Here is a 21,176-nt window from a genome sequence, read left to right on the forward strand (position 1 = left end):
CATTACATTAGTCAGAGTTAATTGTCTGTTAAGTTGTCTCATCTCCACTTTTTATACCGCACCATTATCATCTTCAAAATTCATTACTTGAGCCAATATGTATTTGTAGTTAAGATGTTCTTCTACTGGTTTTCTGATTATACTCACATATGTTACTTATACTGTACATTATACATCTCAACAATACAAAATAAAAGGCCTCAACTCCCTTTTTTTAATGGTCGATGGCCTTTAGTTTAAATCACAGCCATGAATCATGATTTGCTACTTGCTATTGTTAGGAACATATCTCTTAAGTTACACTATAGAGCTCAACAGTGCCAACCCAAGTCATTTTCCTATTCATTTCTTCCCTAGGGATTTCATTAAATCACGGCAAGGGCGCAATGGTAATAGCCTCAGAACTACGTCTAAATGTGTATCGACTAAATCAAATCAAATCATTTTTATTGTCACACAGCCATATACACAAGTGCAATGGTGTGTGAAATTCTTGGGTGCAGTTCCGATCAAAGCAGTCGTGACAGTGATGAGACATATACAGTGCATCCGGAAAGTATTCACAGCGCTTCACTTTTTCCACATTTTGTTATGTTACAGCCTTATTCCAAAATGGATTAAATTAATTATTTTCCTCAACATTCTACTAACAATACCCCATAATGACAATGTGAAAGAAGTTTGTTTGAAATAAAAAAATCACATGTACTTAAGTATTCACAGCCTTTGCCATGACACTCAAAATTGAGCTCAGGTGCATCCTGTTTCCACTGATCATCCTTGAGATGTTTCTACAACTTGATTGGAGTCCACCTGTGGTACATTCAGTTGATTGGACATGATTTGGAAAGGCACACACCTGTCTATATAAGGTCCCACAGTTAACAGTGCATGTCAGAGTACAAACCAAGCCATGAAGTTCAAGGAATTGTCTGTAGACCTCTCTGCAGCACTCCACCAATCAGGCCTGTATGGTAGAGTGGCCAGATGGAAGCCACTCCTCAGTAAAAGGCACATGACAGCCTGCCTGGAGTTTGCCAAAAGGCACCTGAAGGACTCTCAGACCATGAGAAACAAAGATTGAACTCTTTGGCCTGAATGGCATGCGTCATGTCTGGAGGAAACCAGGCACCGCTCATCACCTGGCCAATACCATCCCTACAGTGAAGCATGGTGGTGGCAGCATCATGCTGTGGGGATGTTTTTCAGCGGCAGGAACTGGGAGACTAGTCAGGATCGAGGGAAATATATGAATGCAGCAATGTACAGAGACATCCTTGATGATAACCAGCTCCAGAGCGCTCTGGACTTCAGACTGGGGCGAAGGTTCATCTTCCAACAGGACAATGACCCTAAGCACACAGCCAAGATAACAAAGGAGTGGCTCCGGGACAACTCTGTGAATGTCCTTGAGTGGCCCAGCCAGAGCCCAGACTTGAACCCGATTGAACATCTCTGGAGAGATCTGAAAATGGCTGTGCACCGACGCTCCCCATCCAACCTGATGGAGCTTGAGAGGTCCTGCAAAGAAGAATGGGAGAAACTGCCCAAAAATAGGTGTGCCAAGCTTGTAGCATCATATTCAAAAAGACTTGAGGCTGTAATTGGTGCCAAATGTGCTTCAAAAAAGTATTGAGCAAAGGCTGTGAATAGTTATGTACATGTGATTTTTTTTATTTATTTTCTATTTTTTTTTCTTTTTAATACATTTGCAAAGATTTCAAACAAACTTCTTTCACGTTGTCATTATGGGGTATTGTTTGTAGAATTTTGAGGAAAATAATGAATTTAATCCATTTTGGAATAAGGCTGTAACACAAAATGTGGAAAAAGTGAAGCGCTGTGAATACTTTCCGGATGCACTGTACAAATTTACAATAACATAAAATTAACACAACACAATTTAAAGTCTAATATACACATAATTACACACAACACAATATACAAATAATAACATACAATGTACAGTATACAATATAGATACACATTATTCAATAAAAATAGTATATATAGAATGTACAGTAGATTGTACTGTATTGACGTTCAGGCTGTCGGTTGATAGTAAGTTGTTAAGAGAGAATATAATAATATAATTTATGACAGTCCGGTGTGAGATGTAAGAGTAATAAAGTGCAGTGCGCATGTATTTTGATCATGGGAGATCAAGAGTTCAAAAGTCTGATTGCTTGGTGGAAGAAGCTATCATGGAGTCGGCTGGTGCGGGTCCTGATACCGCCTGCCTGATGGTAGCAGTGAGAACAGCCCATGGCTCGGGTGGCTGGAGTCTCTGATGATCTTCCGACCTTTTTTCACACACCGCCTGGTATATATGTCCTGGAGTGAGGGAAGCTCTCCTCCGATGATGTGTCTGGCAGTTCGCACCACGCTTTGCAGTGCTTTGCGGTTGTGGGCTGTGCTATTGCCGTACCAGGCGGAGATGCAGCCAGTCAGGATGCTCTCTACAGTGCAGGTGTAGAACCGTGTGAGGATGTGGCGGTTCATTCCAAACTTCCTCAGCCGTCTCAGGAAGAAGAGGCGCCAATGAGCCTTCTTCACAACGACTTAAGTGTGGATGGACCATGTGAGTTCTTTAGTGATGTGGACACCCAGGAACTTGAAGCTGCTGACTCACTCCACTGGTGCTCCATTGATGGTGATGGGACTGTGTTCTCTGTATTTTCTTCTGAAGTCCACCACAAGCTCCTTTGTCTTACTGACGTTGAGGGAGAGGTTGTGCTCCTGACACCAGTGTCAGAATGTGCACTTCCTCTCTGTAGGCTGTTTCATCTTTGTCAGTGATCAGACCTACCACCGTCGTGTCATCAGCAAACTTGATGGCATTGGAGCTATGTGTTGCCACACAGTCATGTGTGTACAAGGAATACAAGAGTGGGCTGAGAACACAGCCCTGTGGGGCTCCAGTGTTGAGGGTCAGTGACGAGGAGATGTTACTGCCCATTCTAACCACCTGGTGTCTGCTTGACAGGAAGTCCAGGATCCAGTTATCAAGCTTGGAGAGCACTATGGTGTTGAATGCTGAGCTGTAGTCTACAAACAACATTCTCACATAAGTTTTCTTTTTTTCCAGGTGGGAGAGAGCAGTGTGTATTGTAGATGCAATGGCATAATCAGTGGAGCGGTTGTTGCGGTAAGCAAACTGCAATGGGTCTAGAGAGAGAGGCAGCACAGAGCAGATGTAATCTCTGATTAGTCTCTCAAAGCATTTGCTGATGATGGGGGTCAGAGCAACAGGACGCCAGTCATTTAAGCAAGTGATTTTTGATTGCTTTGGAACAGGCACAATGGTGGATGTTTTAAAGCATGTCGGGACTACAGACAAAGAGAGGGAAAGGTTGAAAATGCCCGTAAAAACACCAGCCAGCTGGTTCGCGCACGCTCTGATGACGCGGCCCGGAATTCCGCCTGGGCCCGCGGCTTTGCGGATATTCACCCGTCGGAAGGATCGGGTTACATCCGCTACAGAGACGGAGAGTGAACTAACCTCTGTAGCTTCGGCCGCGAGAGCTCTCTCTGCAAGGGCGGTGTTATTTCCCTCAAAACGAGCATAAAAAGTATTTAGCTCATCCGGGAGAGAGGCAGTGGTGTTCATGGCGGAGTTTTTATTCCCTTTAAAGTCCGTGATGATGTTAATTCCCTGCCACATGCTTCTAGAGTTGGTGGTGTTAAACTGTCCTTCAATCTTGTTCCTGTACTGGCATTTTGCTGTTCTGATAACTGGCTTGTTTATGCTCCTCCACGTTCCCGGAATTAAAAGCGGAAGTCCGCACATTAAGTGTCGCGCGAACATCGCTATTAATCCATGGCTTCTGGTTCGGATAGATCTGTGTTGTTCTGGTCGGAACAACATCCTCTATGCACTTTCTGATGAAACACATTACGCTATCAGCGTAAAGCTTGATGTCGTCATCAGAGGCGGACCGGAACATCTACCAGTCCGTGTGATCAAAACAGTCTTGTAGCGTAGAGTCTGATTGGTCCGACCAGCACTGGATCGTTCTGAGGGTGGGTGCTTGCTGTTTCAGTTTCTGCCTGTAAGCGGGCAGAAGCAGAATGGAAGAGTGGTCCGATTTGCCAAATGGTGGGCGGGGGAGGGATTTGTAGCCATCCCGGAAGGGAGAGTAGCAATGGTCCAAAACCCGGTCCCCTCGTGTGTTGAAACTAATGTGCTGGTGGTATTTTGGTGCGACTGATTTGAAAGTCCCCGGTCACAATGAACGCGGCCTCAGGGTACACGGTTTCCTGCTTGTTTATACTCCCATACAGTTCCTTGAGTGCCCGGTCTGTGTCAGCTTGTGGTGGGATATACACAGCTGTGATAATGACCTCTGTGAATTCCCTCGGTAGCCAGAATGGTCGACACAGAAGCATGAGGAATTCCAGATCAGGAGAGCAGAAAGACTTGATAGAATGTACGTTCCTGTGATCACACCAGGATTTGTTGATCATAAAACATACACCACCACCTCTGCTTTTACCTGAGAGGTCTTTCGCTCTGTCCGCTCGGTGCACGGAGAACCCTGCGGGTTCAGTGGCCGAGTCTGGAATCTCAGCAGACATCCAAGTTTCCGTAAGGCAGATAATGCAGCAGTCCCTCGTCTCTCATTGGAAAGAGATCCACGCTTTCAGCTCGCAGAGCTTGTTATCCAGAGACTGAACATTTGCCAGTAGAATACTGGGTAGCAGGGGTCGATTTGTGCGGCGTCTTACTCTGATGAGAACGCCGGCTCTGTTTCCCCTTTTCCTCCTGCGTTTCCGTGGCTGTGCAGCACAGACAAAGGGCTCCGCTTGCGTGTTTGTAAACAGCGGGTCGGCATTGAGGAATTTGAAGTCCGGTTTACGGTGTATTGCTGAACCAATGTCCAAAATTGTTTGTCTATCGTAAATAATAAGGCAGACAACATCCAAGACAAAAAAAACATAAGAATTGTAAACAAAACAAACAAAACACTACCATGTTGTGTCGGAGCTCGCAACGCAGCAGCCATACTCGGCGCCATCTTGAGTCGATTAGGGCTGTCAATTGGTTAAAGATTTTCATCAAATTAATTACATGATGCACAGTTTGCTCAGTGGTTAGCACTGTTGCCTCGCAGCAAGAAGGTGACAGGTTGCGTCAGGATGGGCATCTGGTGTAAAACCCGTGCCAAGTCGGATATGCAGATCATGGATGGTCTGCTGTGGCAACCCCTAATGGGAGCAGCCGAAAGAAGAATTACACAATGTGCTGTTAAATTAATTGTGATTAATTTAATTAATCACATTCAGCAGTATTTGCTGAGAAAAGCCCCCAAATAAAAATAATTAAATAATGATGAAATAATTGTATTTAAATAATTTTAAATAGTCTATAATATACATACAGTAGAATATAATTCAGATAACAGTGCATTACAATATTGTGGCAGACAAGTAAAGCATTGATTAGACAATACAAAAAGTGGTTTTAGAAGGCAAGAAAGAGGTTTTTTTCATATCATTCAACATAAGCCTATTATTGGCCTACAGTCCACAGTGATCCAATTTGCAATTGATCTCATCAATCTGTCTGAAGTAAACGTATTATAAGGGCTTTTCAAAGTATGCATCTATGTACACATGAGACAGACGGACGCTTTTGGAGCGTCTCACTTTGGTTGTGTCGCATCATAAACAAAGTATTTAAGATGCTGTGCCAAGTTTTACGTAGTTTGAAACTTAGAAAAGCCCACCTCGAGAACCCTGCATTCAGAATTGCGCTCCATCCAGCTGTGTTTGAATGCAAGAACACCTTCTTATCTTGTGCTGTTTACTTTCAGTTAGCGTGGTTTGTTTTCTGTACCTGTACTGCTGGAGTTGCACTTACTGCCCCCTACTGACCGAGACTCATAAAAACATGAAGTTGAACATTCCTTGTTGTGGTCCGATGGTCATGATTAAAGGGATAGTTCACCCAATAATTAAAATTCTCTCATTATTTACTCACCCTCATGATATCCCAGGTATGTATGACTTTCTTTCTTCACCAGAACACATGAAGAAAAATAGAAAAATATCTCAGCTCAGTAGATCCTTAAAATGCAAGTGGATGGCGATTTCTCTTTTGAAGCTCCAAAAATCACAGACAGTTAGCATAAACGTCATCGCTTTGACACTAGGTGTTAAATTAATGTCTTCTAAAGTGACATGATTGCTTTTGTTGCGAAAAAGATAAATATTTAAGTACTTTTTTTTTCATAATCGATCATCGTGGAAATTAACGATCAATTAATCGATTAATTGTTAACGTTCATACCGCAAAACTCACGTGGAGGACTCCAAATAATATGTGCATGTAGCCTGCTGTTTAAATATAATTTAAATTATTACACTTAAGAAATGCAAGTATTGGCATTGTCCTCTTAAAATATTCTTAGTTCAGTGTATTTTAATACATTTAGACTGTTTAGTACAAATTTGTTAATTGTTTAATTACAGTTAATGAATTACAGTTAGTAATAACTTGTAAACAGGATATATAACTTGTTTATATATTTGAGTTCATTAAAACTTAATGTTGTGGATCGTGAGATATTTTGGACCTTTGGACATAATTTTTTATTTGAAATTAAATCATAACACACTGCATAAACACAGTAGCCTGCATAACATACCAAGTGTGCTGTTGAGATGTCAGCTGAATCTGCTTTCCCGGAGATTACAGACGTAATTGTAGGTTGGAATGAAACAAGGAGACCAGTGGCCGGTCACACCAGCTATACGTAAGTTACAACTTAGCCTAGTTGTGGCGTAAATGGGCACTAAGTCACAATTTACGCACTATTCAATATTTGAGCGTTGTTCCATTAAACTTAGGTAGAATACGACCCTATGTATAAACTAAATATTTACGGAAGCCTCCGACCAGGCATAACGGATGGAATAAAAAAGCAGACTGATATTTTATGACATCAATGAGCTCATGTTTTGCATGACAGGCATCAATCATTTCGACATACAGTATGACATTTTTTTACTTTTAAGTGGCTTTTCAGCATGAAACCGATCTAACGGTGCAGTTTTCAGGGTATGTCACCCGGTGTCAACACATTCAAAATATATCTAGGATATTAAAATGAAAAAATTTATATTTTTCCAGCCTGTTGTATTACTATTTATTTGTCACCCCTTATTTATTTTAGTTACAGTTCCTATATGTTGTTATTTACACAGGGCAAATATACTGTTTATCAAATCTACTTCTATTACGTATCGTATTTTAATGGGGATATAATTTATTACAGCTGACAGTTACATGAGCAAACAAGGTTTGAACATCAACCGTAACAAGATCAAATTAAAGTTCACAGCTTTTTAACACTTCTTTGTACAAATTTGAAGGCTGTTTATTGGATAAATACAGGTAAACGTCATATTATGCGACTACACATTACTTTATGGAGAGTTTACTACCTACTAGTTAAGTCTTGCCTTAAGAACAGGTGGTGCAACCAAATTAGACACTGACTTAGTTACAAACTAACTAGTAGTTACTAAGCCCTTAGTGTGAACTTTACGTCCTAACTTACATGAGAACTTGCGCACATCAGGTGCAAACCTACCCAGCAGATCAACTGTGCTAGTTTTCATGTTGTACTTTAACACACTAACACAGTGTATGCAGAAAAAATAATGTTCATTTATAGAGAAACGCTCCAATACTAATTACATTGACTCTGACAAGACATAACATGCAGGGCGCAAGCACCCTCTAGCGGCGGGTGACTGTATAGACAGCCTTATCAAAGTCTGCTAGCATGGTTACTGAACGCATTTGTCCTGAAATTAATTAATCGACGATCAATAAGCTTTATTGATCAAATTATTAATGGCGATTAGAGGTCAACCGACAGTGGATTTTACCGATACCGATAACTAAGTTGGGCAGTACCTGCCGATAACAGATTAATCAACCGATTTTTTTTTAAATTGTTACAGAATGAAAAAATAACACTCAAAGTAAAATAGTGCTGAAATTTATTACAAAAATAAACAGTACTGACTGAACCATGAAAATGTATTGTACTAAATATATAAATATTAATATATATGAACTAATATTCTAATTTTAAAGTCAGCTGATTTTTAAATTGACGTTGTTTCCTTAGTCCACAAGAGGGCACAATAAATACATAAACCATTCAACACCATTATATTATTGCATAGAACATTCCTATCCTGGCTGTTAAAAAAGAGCATTTCATTTTAACTAATGCGCATAAAATAAATGAATAAAAAGTTTTAGTTGGTCCATTTTCTCAAATGTTAAGTCAAAAGTAAAATGAGGGGGGAAAACGGCTCAATAGACAGTTCACATGGTGTTACACTTGCACTGATTCCTACTACTCCAGACTCAAAGCTTCATAATAACAGCAAAATACCACATTGTTTTTATTCAGTACAGTTGTATGTAGAGTAACAATATTCACAGATAGCAGTGGTATTCGGTTGAACTCAGTGGTGAAGCGGCTCAGACTATGAGCCGTTCAAACAGACGGAACACAACAGACTGGAACCGAATGCGAGGATTCTGAGACTAGTGCCCGACCGATATATCAGTCCGCCGATATTATCGGCCAATATTAGCCTTTCCCCAATATATCGGTATCGCCGTATATGTTTACCGATATGCGCAGATATGAAAACTTTTTTCAGAACATATAATGCAGAAAACAATGCTTTTGGTGTCATTACGTAGTTTGTCCAGCAGAGCGCGCTCCGACTCCACTGTTTACAGAGCTGACTCTGAACCGACGGTGGCAGACAGGGCGGAGTTAAGCGGTGCAGAGTTGAGCGGTGTCTTCGCGGTAAGTTGTTAACTAGTTTGTGAAATACATACTGGAAAGTTAATAAACAATAACCCCATCATTTTCCCTTTTCAAAATAACTAATATAACGTTAACCCTGTCCCTAACAAACATGTCACTCATGTCTGTTTGCTGTTAGCCAGCTATAGTTTGTCAGTGCAGTCAGTAAAGTAGCAGATTGAAAGGTAAACATCAGAGCATCTTTTTGCAGCTCAGCAGACAACAGTGCAGTGGTGGATTGTGTCTGATGAGTGTTGATTTCATGCTACGCTGGTACTAAGTTGGTGAGACGCAATGCTGGAAAGTAAATAAAGTCCATCTTTTACTCTCCGTGACAACGAGCTTATAGCTAACTAGCTAGCCACGTAGCTACTTTCATTGCTTGTCAGCTGAGTGGAAGCTAATGAGTAAACATGTATTCACTATATAACTGTTTTGTTCAGGATTCACAGTTTGGTACCACCTTCAACTGAACAATTCCAGTCGTTGCATTTATAAAATATAATGTTTAGAAGTCTGGTTTTCCACCGTTAAAAGTTTCCCCTGAACTTATATAGCAGAATACGGTGTAACACCGCTGCTTATCTGTTTATCTCTTGTCTCGGCAGGTGTAAATGCTTCTTGTTTTACAACCTGCCAATAATTGACTGGGAGTATTAAAATAGTCAGCATTTTTTATTTACTGTCATTATTTAGCTATTTATTTTATTTTAATTTATTCTTTATTTTAATGGTCAGCATTTGACTGATACTAAACAGTACTGATGTTTATTTAACTATTTATTTTATTTTTATTTTAATAGTCAGCATTTGACTGATACTAAACAGTACTGATGTTTATTTAGCTATTTTATTTTAATTTATTCTTTATTTTAATAGTTGGCAACTGACTGATACTAAACATACAGTACTGATGATTTTTAAGCTATTTATTGTATTTTTATTTATTCTTTATTTTCTCAGTGTTCATTTCTAGAATTTGTTGTCAATGTATAATAATAATGTCAAATATTCTTTGATAAAAATATTTAAAGCAGCCTTCATAGTCATATCGGTGAAGAATCCACATAGAAAAGGTCTGTTTTCATTCCAGCTCAAAAATTAACTATATCGGCCACCATATCGGTAATCAGTGAATTTTCCCCCTCTAAAATTGGTATCGTTCTCAAAAATCCCATATCGGTCGGGCTCTACTCAAGACACACATTTCCAAGTTGAACATCTTTCCTGACGAAGCGTTTAAAAAAAATCTCATTGCTTAATCTGTGAAATGCTTATAAGAGAGCAAGACGCAATGGCCAAAGACCTCCACCAACTGTAAGGGGCTGTTCACACCGAATGCTTTTGCAACCATCCGTTTGTTTTTCTATGTAAACGCGTGCTAGACGAACATCTTTGTTTCCCTTTGTTTTTGTTTATTCAGCGTCTCGTGTAGGAGCGCTATTTTTTAGATGATTAAAAAGAGCTTTAAAAGCATATTGAGACAACTGCTTTCTGTTAAACTTTATTTGCGCTGTGTCTAGCCTTTTGTTGCGCAAGAATGTGATCGATCTGAAGTCATCGTATTACAGTGAGGATCTTTTTTTTATTTTTATTGAAATCAGATGCGTTTCTGATTTGTTTATATGTTTCTCTCGGCTGCATGAAGATATTAATTTGCTTTCTCACGTCACTAGCTTTAAATTTGCAACTTAGCTGGCTAACGAATGCATAAATGTGACCAGCTGGATATAAACTAATGCAAATAGATGGTATTAGATGGTAACAATCGTGACATTTAAACATTTGGGTAGGATTTGCGTGTATTTTGTCACATTGTTCTAACCGCTTGAGGTTAGCTTTAATGATAGCGTCCTCTCATCCTTGTCGGCAAACATACTGCTGTTCTCTACTAATGCAGCATCTAGTCAACAAATTACTTAATAATGACATGACATCGTGTACTGTAGTGTACTGTATACATACCTTTTCGTTGTTGATTTTTTAAATAGGCATCTGAAATGTTCCGCTCCATGCAGAGTGTAGTCTCACATGTCAAAATAAACACTGCAAGGCATCAGTGAAGTGATAGTTTTTATTTAGTCTCTAGAGGCCGCTCTCATACTGTATAACGACAGCAGACTCTTCCAAGCCACTCCAGCACTGGACGCAACGTGGAAAAACTATCGGTGTGGATTTTTGCCGATAACCAACTTATTTGCCGATAAGTTCCATCTGCAAAACCAATATATTGGTCGACCTCTAACGGCGATTAATCGATTATCGATTAATCATTAATATCCCTATTCTGGTCAGCAGTGGTAAGCGCCTGTGACGTAATCGCTAGGGCTGCCCCCAACCAAAGATTTTCCTAGTCGACTAGTAGGAGTTAATTTAAGCCATTAGTCGACTAGTCGCATGTTTATGATATTAATTTAATTACTTGAATATATTTTTTTTTGGGGGGGGGGGGGGCATCAGAAAATGGTTTGAGTTCCAGGGCTGAGAAAGAATAAGTAACATTGCTAACACTGAAACACTTTATTATATTATTAAGAACAGTTGACAGATGACCGTATATGCGCATGTATGACGCGCTGATACGGAGGCGTGCAGCCTCGTGGAACACGTGCATGTAAAAAGTTGTCACTCTTTCTTTGTTTCTGTCTTCCGGTTTTTTAAAATGTTTTTTTTTTTTTTTTTTTTTTTTTGCAAGAACATTATCGTCTATGAGTGCTGCAAATGACCTCAGACATCTCAGCTCAGTAGGTGCTTTGAGTTCAGTTTGTTTAATTTCCACAGAGTAGTTCATTGTGACTACAACTCTGCAGCCTATACATCTGTGATTAAATCATAAAATAATACAAAAACATGTATCGAACCATGATTTATATTTCAGTGATTATTATCATCATTATAATTATTATTTTTACATTTATAATTGTTTTTATGACTTCATTTGTATAAGTAATTTTCTGCCATGATGTTAAGACGGATTCTTGCCTGACGGTAAATGGAAAGGTGTGTGTATATATATATATATATATATATATATATATTATTCTTTGATCACTTCATTATTTTAATTTCTTTTTCGTTTTGTTTGGAGTGCAATTTGAATTTAGAAATGTATTTGATTGAAGTTTTTCCTTTTTTAAATAAATGAATTTAATTTTCAATGCAAAATCACTAAAGCAAGAATATTCACCGATCCCTCAGCCCCAGGGTTTCCAATATAATTGGATATTGCTACACACACACACTATATAAAAATATAATTGTGCCACCATATTAATTTATTTAATTATAAAACTAATGTAATTAAAAAAAAAAAAAACTTTTAAATTGATGACTTGGACCAAATAATAAAGAAAAGCAGCCAATAAGTGCCCAACATAGATGGGAACTCCTTCAATACTGTTTAAAAAGCGTCCCAGGGTGATACCTCAAGAAGTTGGTTGAGAAAATGTCAAGAGTACACGTCTGCAAAATTCTAGGCAAAGGGTGACTACTTTGAAGATGCTAAAATATAACATGGTTTTGATTTATTTTGGATTTTGTTTAGTCACAACATAATTCCCATAGTTCCATTTGTTATTCCATAGTTTTGATGACTTTACTGTTATTCTAAAATGTGAAAAAATAATAAAGAATAAGTGTTTCAAAACTTTTGACCAGTAGTGTGTGTGTGTGTGTGTGTGTGTATATATATATATTTTGTGAAGGAGGGAACAAAACAAATTTATTCACACACATGATGTATTTTCCCAGATAACAAAATACCCGACCAGTAGAGAATGCACAGATAAAGTAGGTTCTTTGCCAGAGAGATGTTGACAACTGTTGTAAAGCCATCTTTCAAAAAGTTGAACAACACACATTTTAATTGCACTTATTTTTTTTCCAGTTTCATTTGAAATTTAGTTAAAATAAATAAAAAATAAAGTTCTAAGTTTGAAATCAAGGAGTCTTTCTTTATTGTGTAGGCTTAACCTTAACCCTGCTTAATGAAAATTACCCCATAGTACCACCTAGAGTCCAACCAGCGGTAATATCGGTGTTCGTCGTTTTTATGTGGAGTTTTTTCTGCGACCAACCGACCAATCAAAACTTGGTTGACCAAGACTCTTCTCATCGACTAACCTTTGGTCGACTATCAGGGGGCAGCCCTAGTAATCGCATTATCATTTGAAACACATGAGAACTGACGAATGTGCGTCACAGCCAGAAGAGCAGCGCTGTTTACAAGTGAGGAGGAGGAATGCTGTACAGAAGCTTGGTTGGTTTTGGTTTAGATCTGTATTGATCTGTTTCTTTACTCACAATGGTGCATTTGTGTGCTTATCCTGGATGTCTCAACCGAGTGAATAACGTAAGATTACGTTTGTATCATGGCAACACAAATACGTCACACGAGAGACTGCTTGGACTCCACCCTCTCGGAAGTGTTGGACTATAATTAAAAAGTACTTAAATATTGATCTTTTTCGTACCAAAAATAATCGTGTCGCTTTAGAAGACATTAATTTAACCGCTGGTGTTGTATGGTTGGCGTTTATGCTGACTGTCTGATTTTTAGAGCTTCAAAAGAGAAATTGCCATTCACTTGCATTTTAAGGACCTACCGAGCTAAGATATTTTACTACTTCAGTTGTGTTCTGGTGAAGAAAGAAAGGCACACACACCTGGGATATCATGAGGGTGAGTAAATAATGTGAGCATTTTAATTTTTGGGTGAACTATCCCTTAATTAAGTTTTAATTTATGTGTTATTTTTTATGTAATTAATCGCACTGAATTAACATGTTAAATTGAAAGCCCTAGTTTCAACCTGCTAATTTTAACTTTTCTTTATTCAGCACACTTCACCACTCCGAACAACAAATAAAGCTACATAGAGAAATATAGAAATATAGTGTCAATCAACAATATAGAGTACATATGGTTGTCATTTTACAAGTTTACAACAAAATTTTACAAAAATGGATGCAGCATAGTTTGCATCCATACCCCTAGGTGCAGCATATTTAAAAGCAATAGTTTTCGGTTACCAAAGCCATTGTAGAAATTTGCTACTAGTTAGCCATAATTAATTTAATCAGTTTGTTAAAGTTTCCAATAACGGGGTGGTTACTGAGGGATAGTTCACCCAAAAATAAGAATTCTCTTATCATTTTCTCACCCTCATGCCATCCCAGATGTGTATGACTTTCATCTGCAGAACACAAATGAATCACAAATGAAATGATTTTTAGAGGAATATCTCAGCTCTGTTGATCCTCACAATGCAAGTGAATGGTGGCCAGAAATCTGAAGGTCCAACTATCACATAAAGGCATCATAAAATTAATCCATATGACTCCAGTGGTTTAATCAAATCTGTGTTTTTTTTTTTAGTTTTAGTTTTTTATATCCAGTCGGTTTTGGGTGAGAACAAACCAAAATATAACTCCTTTTTCACTCTACATCTTACCATTACAGTCTCTTTGCACGATCAATATTTCAAGCTTAATTACTCTTCCTAGTGCTTGATGCATGTGCAGAGCTCTAGATGGCGTTATAGGAAGTGTAATCTAGCTTGAAATCATGATTGCCAAGGAGACTGCTGTCAAGGTTTATAATGAAAAAAATATTCAATTTTGGTCTGTTCTTACCCAAAACCGATTGGATCGCTTCAGAGCACATTGGTTAAACCACTGGAGTCATTTCTATTACTTTCATGATGCCTTTATGTGACATTTGAACCTTCAGAGTTCTGGCCATCATTCACTTGCCTTGAATGGACTTACAGATCTGAAATATTGTTCTAAAAATCATAATTTGTGTTCTGCAGAAGAAAGTAAGTCATACACATCTGGGATGGCATGAGGGTGAGTAAATGATTAGAGAATTTTCATTTTTGGGTGAACTATCCCTTTAAGCAAGTTGTGTTCGACAAGTCATGAAATCTTTACATGGCAGCCCCCATTCCCCCTGACCATCTCCATGCAGAATAAAACAGCTTTTACAAGGTTACTCATCTCATGTGAGTAGCCATTATTTTATCCATACATTTCCAAATTGCTATTAATTTCTTTAGGAGTAAAAGAAAAAAAAAATTAGATGCTTACATGACAGGGCTCCAGACTGCGACTAAAATGGTCTTAAATGCGACCAAAAATAATTGATTGCAACAATAATTTAAAATCTAGTAGCCATTGTTAACAGTCCGGTTGTGTGCGTTCATATGTGGTTTCGTCAGATGTCTTTGAGTTATTGAATATATTTTTAGAGCGTGCACCAATGTGTCTCACACCGCTTTTCACCCATTCTGTTTCTGACGAGCTCGCTGCACCGCACGCAACAATAAACCCAGCGCAAGAGAGTCATGAACAAATGACTCTTTTGAACCGGATCTTTTTCATGAATCAACTGAAAAGAACTGAGGGTTTGAACTCAGGAGCTCAGGTTAGCAGTTTCTTTCTCAGTGAATCGGCCTTCAGTGAGCTCACAACTGGGAGCACAGACATTTCAGAATAAGAGTCCCATGTGTATTTCGGGCGTCTTTATAATTAATTTGTCTACCACTTTTTTTTCTTCTGGTAATTATTGATTGAGATTGGAGTAGCACAATAAACTGCATCTGGGATTTCATTCAGTTTGCACTCTGTTAGTCTTTGTGTCTAGGGCCATCCGGTAAAAGTAAAGAAAGACTAAGGCAATATTTTAAAACTAATATACACACACACACACACACACACACACACTCTCTACCGGTCAAAACTTTTGAAACACTTGACTGAAATGTTTCTCGTGATCTTACAAATCTTTTGATCTGAAGGCGTGTGCTTTAAATGTTTGAAATTAGTTTTGTAGACAAAAATATAATTGTGCCACCATATTAATTTATTTCATTATAAAATTAATGTAAAAAAAAATAAAAGTTTTTGAAATTGAAGACTTGGACCACATAATAAAGAAAACTAGCCAATAAGTGCCCAACATAGATGGGAACTCCTTCAATACTGTTTAAAAAGCATCCCAGGGTGATACCTCAAGAAGTTGGTTGAGAAAATGTCAAGAGTGACTACTTTGAAGATGCTAAAATATAACACAGTTTTGATTTATTTTGGATTTTGTTTAGTCACAACATAATTCCCATATTTCCATTTATGTTATTCCATAGTTTTGATGACTTTACTATTATTCTAAAATGTGAAGAAAAAAAAATTATAATAAAGAATGAGTAAGTGTTTCAAAACTTTTGAACGGTTGTGTGTGTGTGTGTGTGTGTGTGTGTGTGTGTGTATATATATATATATATCAAGCTTTTGACACTTAGGACAATTGAGGGACTTGTACACTATTACACAAGGTGCAAACATTCATTGATCAAGAAGACAACACACTAGTTTATACATACTATATGTAATTATCTGCAGTGTAGATTCTGAAGAGCAGTACTAAATAAAACAAATCTTTTATCTCTTATGTTTGTATAGATTATGAAATGGGTGTGAACATTTGAGACAAAACAGAATGCAATCTTATCTTCTCAACTATATATACTGTTTATTAAACCTTCGATTAATGGTTTATCAGCTGACTTTCTTTTCTTTAGCTTTCTATCTTGTTTCTGAACAGCAATCTAAATCGAGAAAATCTGTGATTTGGCTACTAAAAACAGCCATTTGGCTCCTTAATATTTCAGTTTAGGAGCCAGTGGCTCTTAAGACATTTTTTTAGTCTGGAGCCCTGCATGATCAATATTAACTCGTATAGCCTATGTGAATATACAGTGCAATTAAGGAGTTGTTAATAATTAATTGCAATTATGTAATCAACCAACTTTGCATATGTATATGTGTATGTACTGTAAGCTTCCACTGAAGACCCTGACCATATTTGACCATATTGAGTGTGTAATGGACATGATGTTCCTTGCAATGTGGTTATATAAATGGTTATTAATTGGTTATGTTAAACTGGTTTATCTATGGTTCATCAAGTGAACAGCTGTAAGTTTGCCTTTTTTTTTAATTTGAGAGACAGTTGTCTCAAAATATATTGAGACAATCAGTAGTATATATTTTTTTTCAGAAGAAAAGAGAGCATGTATATTAAATGTGTAAAAAGATGAGTGAAAAGTTAAAACAATGCTTGATTAAAATATAGATGGAAACCTGATTACATTTCATTTAGGTGCTCAACTGCTGTTTCTTTTTTTGTTTCATCCAACCCCCCCCCCCCCAACAATTTTCCAGAAACAGTTCCTAGGACTCCTAGGAATGTCTGGTTTGACAGAGAGTGGCAAAGTAGAGGAAAATGACACCTCAATGTCAAAAATCTCTCAGTGCCTTTTGAACAGCCAGACAATCTCTCCACTGGGGACTTCATCAGAACAATCATTGCATTGTCCTGAAGACACCATGGCACTACTCAGTGACCAAGGAGACCTCCTGACCAGTATTGGTTTCATGGACTCCATCTGCACAGATGGACCAGCTAAAGCTGCTTATGTCAATGGATCCACCTCACCCGTTATCTCAGATGAAATCTTGTTGGATATTTCAAAAAATGTACCGGGATTCCTTCCTAGATCTTTACACGCACAAAATTCTCTCACAACCAACGTCCAATTTGAAGGACCCGATCCACTCAGAAAAGAGGGGGAAATAACAATTAAGCAAACTTTGACTGCTGAGGATGTGGAAAATAGGGGCATATGGGGCTTTGAAACAGAATCACCAGAAAGCTCATTAGAAAATTTTGATGATGGAAATGACCTTTGCTGGGATCCCCAGAAAGAATTTCTGAAGTTCTTCTGGGATGATGATAATGGTCTTGAAATGGAGGGAAACTTGTCCCCTGTTGCCTCACCCATCAACCAGAAAACAAGGGTTCCATCACCGCTCGGCCATGAAAGAAGAAAACGTAAATCAAAAATTTTACCTAAAGTAGATCCCTCAGAGGACCTCTACCCTAATTTAGATTTTAATTCAAAAAGCGATCACCAGGGTGAAGGAAGCCAGACAGATTTCAGTCCTCTTAAGAAGATTCGCTCTCCAAGGAAACCATCCAAGTCACGGTCACCCATTGTGAAAACTACCAAGCATTTAAATGGAGCTGCTGAAGCAGTCAAACACCTTTTTCCCAAACCAGCAAAAAAACCTGTTAGCAAGACTCACAAGTTTGGATTGATTAGAGAAAATTTGAAAACAGAATCTGAGGAGCCTATATTTTTTCCATGTAACAGCAGTTTTACAGGGAAATCTAAAGAATACAGACAAATTACAATTAATACAGACACACCCAGTTCAAGGCCATTTATATGTAAGGAATGTGGACAGTGTTATCAAGATCAGAGTTCACTGTTACATCACATAAATGTTCACCAGTTAAAGGAACAGAAAATTATGGAGGAAATAAATGAGGTGCATAAAATTAAAGATGCAAGGTTGCAGTGCCCCCAGTGTACCTTTGGAACCGACTGTCCGAACACGTTTGTCAAACATGCCAAGACCCATGAGAAGGACAAGCATTACTATAGCTGTAATAAGTGTGATTTTGTGGAAATGAATGAAGTTGAGCTAAGACGTCATTTGCTTCATAAGCACGGTATCAGTGATGCTGATCTGACTATTTGGAAATCGGATGGAGTTCAGTTGCGCAAAGTCGATAGATCAGACAAAAATTCTGCAGCACATTATCCAATCTCATACTCCTGCTCCTTTAAAAGAAAAAGTATCCAAAGCCAATCAAGACTTGACAAATCAATTCACACACACTTATCCAGAAAGAGACACAGCAACCAGAGAGCCTCAGAGTGCAACACTCATCAGAGTCCTGATGGAATCAGTGCAGCAGGTTTTCTTGACACAAGCAAATGCTTAAATGATGATTCCTTCGATTGTGAGACCACATTATCTAGAACTAAAAAGACTTCATCCCCTTCAAATTGTCTGAAAAGATCAGTTGATTCTAAAGAACGGAACACAAAAAGCACTTCTAAATTTGAAGGAAACATCACTTGTTCTGAAGATTTTGGAAGTAGGTCAGCCTCCAACTACACAAATTTAAGTTTGGAGAAGCAAACATTAAAAAAGTCACTCTCCAAAAGGAAAACATCAACACCATTCCACAATATGCAGGGCCAAGATATTCTTTTAGATTTTCCAAAATGTAGACAAAATTTCAAGAACCATGAAACATCCAACAAAGACTTTTTGTGTGATTCTAATCATGATCTTGGTGCTGAAGAATGTGAGGTTAAAGAGGATCCTAAGGTCAATGCACGTTTGATAAGAAGACAGATTTCACCAGCAAAGAGACGTTTTCGAGCCTCATGTAATCACTTTGAGAGAGATCATGGTTCTCCAAGGACGTTTTCTGTCAAGGAAGAAGAGGTTTATGATGACAACTCTGAGTCTATCCCAGCTGTGAAACGTGAGTCAGACACAGAGCTTGAGACAGATCTAAACACTTGTCCTTTCTTTCTACTTTTGAGTCAGGTATTAGTCTCTCTTATGTACTTGCAATGCATTCGTTGTATCTATGCAGTGAGTTTTTAATCAATTACATTTGTTGATAGAACCACTAAAGTTTGTAGTTAGGAACCAAAGCCTTTTTTGAAACTTCTGTCATTTTGCGGGATTAACAAGCCTTTTTTTTTTTTATTGTTGTTTATTTTAATATATTATATTCAATATAATATTTATGTATTTATTTGAAAAAATAAAATAAAAACAACTCTGATTTGGGTTGATTGGAGTCTAGAAATATTATTCAGTAGTTTATTATTTAGCAGCAACAAAGTTTTGTGTACAATACGCATCAGTTGGTCTGTGAGCGGCCTGTGGTCCATCTGAAGCTGAGACTATGCTAAAATAAGATATACAGTTGAAGTCAGAAGTTTACATACACTTAGGTTGAGTCATTAAAACTAATTTTTTAACCACTCCACAGATTTCATATAGCAAACTGTAGTTTTGGCAAATCATTTAGGACATCTACTTTGTGCATGACACAAGTAATTTTTCCAACAATTGTTTACAGACAGATTGTTTCACTTTTAATTGACTATATCACAATTCCAGTGGATCAGAAGTATACATACACTAAGTTAACTGTGCCTTTAAGCAGCTTGGAAAATTCCAGAAAATGATGTCAAGCCTTTAGGCAATTAGCCATTTAGCTTCTGATAGGCTAATTGGCTAATTGGAGTCAATTGGAGGTGTACCTGTAGAACATTTTAAGGCCTACCTTCAAACTCAGTGCCTCTTTGCTTGACATAATGGGAAAATCAAAAGAAATCAGCCAAGACCTCAGAAAAAAGATTGTGGACGTACACAAGTACTTAGGAAATGCCTGAAGGTACCACGTTCATCTGTACAAACAATAGTACGCAAATATAAACACCATGGGTCCATGCAGTCATCATACTGCTCTGGAAGGAGATGCATTCTGTCTCCTAGAGATGAGCGTAGTTTGGTGCGTAAAGTGCAAATCAATCCCAGAACAACAGCAAAGGACATTGTGAAGATGTAGGCAAGGAGGAAACAGGTAGGCAAGTATCTATATCCACAGTAAAACAAGTCCTATATTGACATAACCTGAAAGGCTGCTCAGCAAGGAAGAAGCCACTGCTCCAAAACTGCCATAAAAAAGCCGGACTACAGTTTGCAAGTGCACATGGGGACAACGATCTTACTATTTGGTGAAATGCCCACTGGTCTGATGAAACAAAAATTTTACTGTTTGGCCATAATGACCATCATTATGTTTGGAGGAAAAAGGGTGAGGCTTGCAAGCCAAAGAACACCATCCCAACCGTGAAGCATGGGGTTGGCAGCATCATGTTGTGGGGGTGCTTTGCTGCAGGAGGGACTGGTGCACTTCACAAAATAGATGGCATCATGAGGAAGGAAAATTATGTGGATATATTGAAGTAACATCTCAAGACATCAGCCAGGAAGTTAAATCTTGGTCAGAAATGGGTCTTCCAAATGGACAATGACCCCATGCATACCTCCAAAGTTGTGGCAAAATGGCTTAAGGACAACAAACTCAAGGTATTGAAGTGACCATCACAAAGCCCTGACCTCAATCCAATAGAAAATTTGTGGGCAGAACTGAAAAAATGTGTGTGAGCAAGGAGGCCTAAAAACCTTCCGGCAACTTATTGTGAGAAGGTTGTGGAAGGCTACCCAAAACGTTTGACCCAAGTTAAACAATTTAAAGGCAATGCTACCAAATACTAACAAAGTGTATGTAAACTTATGTCCCACTGGGAATGAGATGAAAGAAATAAAAGCTGAAATAAGTCATTCTCTCTACTATTATTCTGACATTTCACATTCTTAAAATAAAGTAGTG

At 38.2% G+C, this 21,176-nt stretch overlaps 1 protein-coding gene across 1 annotated transcript in view; it reads left to right on the forward strand.

Annotated features, from left to right (window-relative positions):
- The window catches only part of LOC127440592 (zinc finger protein 644-like), a 33,881-nt gene that overhangs the window by 1,181 nt on the left and 11,524 nt on the right, over window positions 1–21,176 (forward strand). The window contains exon 2 of the mRNA XM_051697272.1: window positions 17,066–19,247. Within this exon, the coding sequence (XP_051553232.1) occupies window positions 17,090–19,247 (2,158 nt within the window). The 5' untranslated portion in view covers window positions 17,066–17,089. The remainder of the gene's footprint in view (window positions 1–17,065; window positions 19,248–21,176) is intronic.

Source organism: Myxocyprinus asiaticus, chromosome 5, assembly GCF_019703515.2.
Source record: "Myxocyprinus asiaticus isolate MX2 ecotype Aquarium Trade chromosome 5, UBuf_Myxa_2, whole genome shotgun sequence".
In the NCBI taxonomy this organism is placed as follows: Eukaryota; Metazoa; Chordata; class Actinopteri; order Cypriniformes; family Catostomidae; genus Myxocyprinus; species Myxocyprinus asiaticus.